The sequence below is a fragment of the Caenorhabditis briggsae genome (genome assembly GCF_000004555.2).
Source record: "Caenorhabditis briggsae complete genome, chrI, whole genome shotgun sequence".
In the NCBI taxonomy this organism is placed as follows: Eukaryota; Metazoa; Nematoda; class Chromadorea; order Rhabditida; family Rhabditidae; genus Caenorhabditis; species Caenorhabditis briggsae.
Window position 1 is genome coordinate 6,016,811 of NC_013489.2, and position 3,547 is coordinate 6,020,357.

A 3,547-nucleotide genomic window follows, 5' to 3' on the forward strand; every position below is an offset into this window, starting at 1 on the left:
AGAAAATCCCAACTTGAAAAAAAATAGGCCATCACTTCAAAATGACCAAACAAGCGGGAAAAATACAAGGAACGACAGTTTGAAATTCATGACTATATTGCACATTTTTTGAGAAATCTCGAAAAACGCATTCCTCGGAAAATTTCTCGAAAAATCTCGGAAAAAATGTGTTTTTTTCGAAAAATAGGCGGAGCTTAGGTACAGTAGCCCCGCCACAGCGAAAAATAAATTCCGTCGCCGATTTTTTTTCTCCAGATTCCCTTTTCTGCTTTTAACTTTTTTTATCTTCAACTGCTTCTTCCACTACTTTTCGTTTCTGTGCGATCTGAATGTTTGTATACCTGCTGCCACATTTACGAGCCAACAATTGTAGTTCTGGCGTTTAGTTTTCACATACTATTTTGATCAAAAATGCAAAATTAGTGTTCATCTCCTTCTATTCGGTTTTTCTTTCCGTTTAAATACTCTTACTAGAAAAATTCAAACTGTTAAAAATATCGTTAAACAATTTAAGATCTTTGGACTCCATAAAAGCGAATTTTTCAAACGATTCGCCGACAAAGATACTCTCCATTCGTATCAATCACCGGGGTTCATATCTGATCGTTTTGGCTTCTTTCGAATGGATGAGTCGGTAAGGTAACATTTGGTATGCGACGAAGATGGTATCTAATTGCGTGACGGCGTGAGACTATATCTGCGAAAATTAACTACTGAGATTCGGCAGCTGGTGAGCGGGAGCAGCAGATGGGAACTGTTTGTTACGGTTGATTGGAAAAGATTATGTGACATAATTTATATCTCCTTGCTCTTCTCTTTTTTGCATTTAAAGTTTCCCACGGCTTAATGACTTCGTTTTTTTTTCAACTTCAAACAAACGCCGAAATTAGTGGTGCAAAATAGTATTGGACGCAGGCAGAGGAATAAAGGGTGTTGCATGTGTTTGGTGTCTTTTGTCCCCTCGCTCATCCCCACCACCATTTTTCGAATTGACCCGTATCGTCTTGTAAATAATACAATAGAATTCTATAGCCCCCACCATCCCTTCCAATTTCTTATGCTGGCTCGTTTTTTTCATTAATTATTTATAGCCGAGTGTATAAGGTTAGGTAGTCGAGATATCTGAGATTTGAATGGTGTTTCTTCATTCATCGAATGACACAACCAGCTGTTTGACTACTGTCACACCAGTGCAAATACGGATTAAAGGTGCTCTATCATAACCTCACAAGTTTACCGCATCTCTGTTGGAAATTTTATGGGTCGTAAAGCCTAGTAATGATCAAAGAAAAGATAATCTGCTGTTAATCTCACTACTATAAATATTCCCTTTCCGCTCCTTTTAGTCATTTTTTCGAGTATTCCGGATATTCCGGATTCCGTAAATTTTCATTTCCGGATTACGAGAAAATTATTTAAAGGTGGGGGGACAGGAGATTTTTCGTAGTTTTTTTGTAGCTAGAGTATGCATTCTACCGTCACGGTGTACAACGCTAAATGTCACTCTGCGTACAGCTGTCGTCCTCGCCTTTATGTATGCAAACGGGCGTGCGCTTTCTCTTTGCCCGCGTGGCTCAGTCGGTAGCGGCGCCGCACCCTCAATCATCGCCCTCACAAGTTCAACTCCTCGAGGGGCATCTTTGAACAGAATTTCGAGAACATTATTTTTTCATGTCCCCCCACCTTTAACTACCGGTTCCGGATCCCCTTCGCCCAAAAAGTCATTCAGGACATCTCTGATAATAGTTACAAAACTGAACCAATAAGGTTATCACCAGCGTACAAAGCTTTGCATCTTGCCGAATTGTAATAGCTGTTCCATGCGTTCCAGTCAGTCTGAAAAGAATGCACCATGTGTGGAATAGAGGGTTAGAGAATGCAAGACATCAAGTGTACCGTCCTTTTGATGAATTGCCGACATACACACAACGCACAGTGACAGACGCACACCGACGCAGAACACTAGAGAGTGCACACACGATCATTCATTCTTAAGCATACCCCCTCGTTTTCGGTAGTCCCTCTTTTTTCTTGCGCGTTCCGCCTGTGTTTGTCTGTTTCTTTTCTCTTTCCGGTGTCATGTTTGGATTAGGCAAGATAGGCATCCACATCAATTCGTTCATCTTTTTCTTCGGACCATCTGATTTGCCGAAAAACTACTGGAAAGCTTCTTCTGTTGTGTCTAGTTTCACAACCAAAATTTTCTAGTTTTACAACCAAAAATTTGAATTCCCCAATTCCCAGAAAACATCATCCGTTTTTGTGTGGTCCCAAATCGGCTAGCGATGCAAAAACGAGATTACCCGAGAGGAGAAGCAAACTTTTTCGTGTTGTTGTCCGTCGGGTGCTCTCTGTGCTCACCACCCACCCCCGAACCAAACTGCGGGTTCTCTTTTGATGATGAAGTGGACCTTCTCTTCCACTTCTTCCCCTTCTTCGCTTTCTGGGACTCATCTTTGCTCCAATGGCACTCGAGAGCCATCTCACCACAATATCTATCTTGTACCCGAATAGCCATGTTTTTGAGACTGGCCCTGCAAGAGTCATCGGGTTAGACGAAAAAGAAAATGTTGAAGAAATAGAGAAAAAGAAGAAGAAACAATGCTCTATTGTGGGGGGAGGCAGTTTTGAGTCATAAAATCGTTTTTCTATTCATTCAGTACGCCCATAAAACCAACAAAAGGGTCACCACCACCATCCACATGCTCCTAGACCAATTAATATCTAAGCGAGGCTAATCAACGTCTCGCCTGCCAGCGGGCCGTGAAAGATGGTACTAAAGCGTTTTTGAAACCAGTCTATATACTTCATAGTTGCAAAAGGCCGGGCCGGTAGGCGAATTTTCTCGGCCCGGGGCTGGCCCGCCTACCACAGTTGAAAAATTTCCAATGTAAATTTGGGTAATTTTTTTTTAATTAAAAAGAAAAAAGGGTACATTATTAACCAAAATTACAAAGTAGAAAGTAGTCAAAAATTGGTCGTTTTTGTTTAAATTTTTGAAAAAATTTCAAAATTTTCGAAAAAAAATTCAAAAAAATCAACGTCTGTAAGTACCCCGGGCCGGCCCGAGATTTTGCAAGTATGATATACTTCACCCTTCCAATTTCTCTCTCCCTTGATTTACATAATTCCTACAGCTATTCCTCCGTATCCCAACTAATGTCATTTTGATGGGCGACCCCCTCGTCTGTGTGTGCCCAAGCCGTGCATAAAGCGAGCAAAATTTATATGTCTCTGTTTCATCGGCTACTGAAGAAAACTGAGAAATAGCCCTTCGGCATTTTCGGCCTTTCTTTTGATGATGAATCAAAAATTGCCATTACTTTTCTAACTTGGTTCCTGGAATAGAGCGCCAAGAAGACTAAAATATTTATTCCGTTTATAATGTCTGCGTCTGGAATGTACCGTAAAACCTCTAATAGAACGACACCCGGAACGTCCACTTTGAGCCTATATATCTCACTTCTTTTGAAAGGTATCAAAAAGTGGTTAACTAGTAAAATGTTTATCAGGATATCAGCAACATTTTACTAGTTAGCCACTTTTT

The 3,547-nt window shown here is 40.7% G+C and overlaps 2 protein-coding genes across 2 annotated transcripts in view; one reads left to right on the plus strand and one right to left on the minus strand.

Moving 5' to 3' along the window:
• Window positions 1-2,079: 2,079 nt before the first annotated feature.
• CBG25316 lies at window positions 2,080-2,514 on the plus strand (the record flags this gene model as incomplete). Its single annotated transcript, XM_045235965.1, has 2 exons — window positions 2,080-2,166; window positions 2,299-2,514. 2 exons carry the CDS (start codon window positions 2,080-2,082, stop codon window positions 2,512-2,514), a joined length of 303 nt encoding a protein of 100 aa, XP_045098761.1.
• Window positions 2,515-3,246: 732 nt separating this feature from the next.
• The window catches only part of CBG08223, a gene marked incomplete at both ends in the record, with an annotated part of 2,321 nt that continues 2,020 nt past the window's right edge, over window positions 3,247-3,547 (minus strand). The window contains one exon of the mRNA XM_045235971.1: window positions 3,247-3,249. Coding sequence (XP_045093715.1) covers window positions 3,247-3,249 — 3 coding nt within the window. The remainder of the gene's footprint in view (window positions 3,250-3,547) is intronic.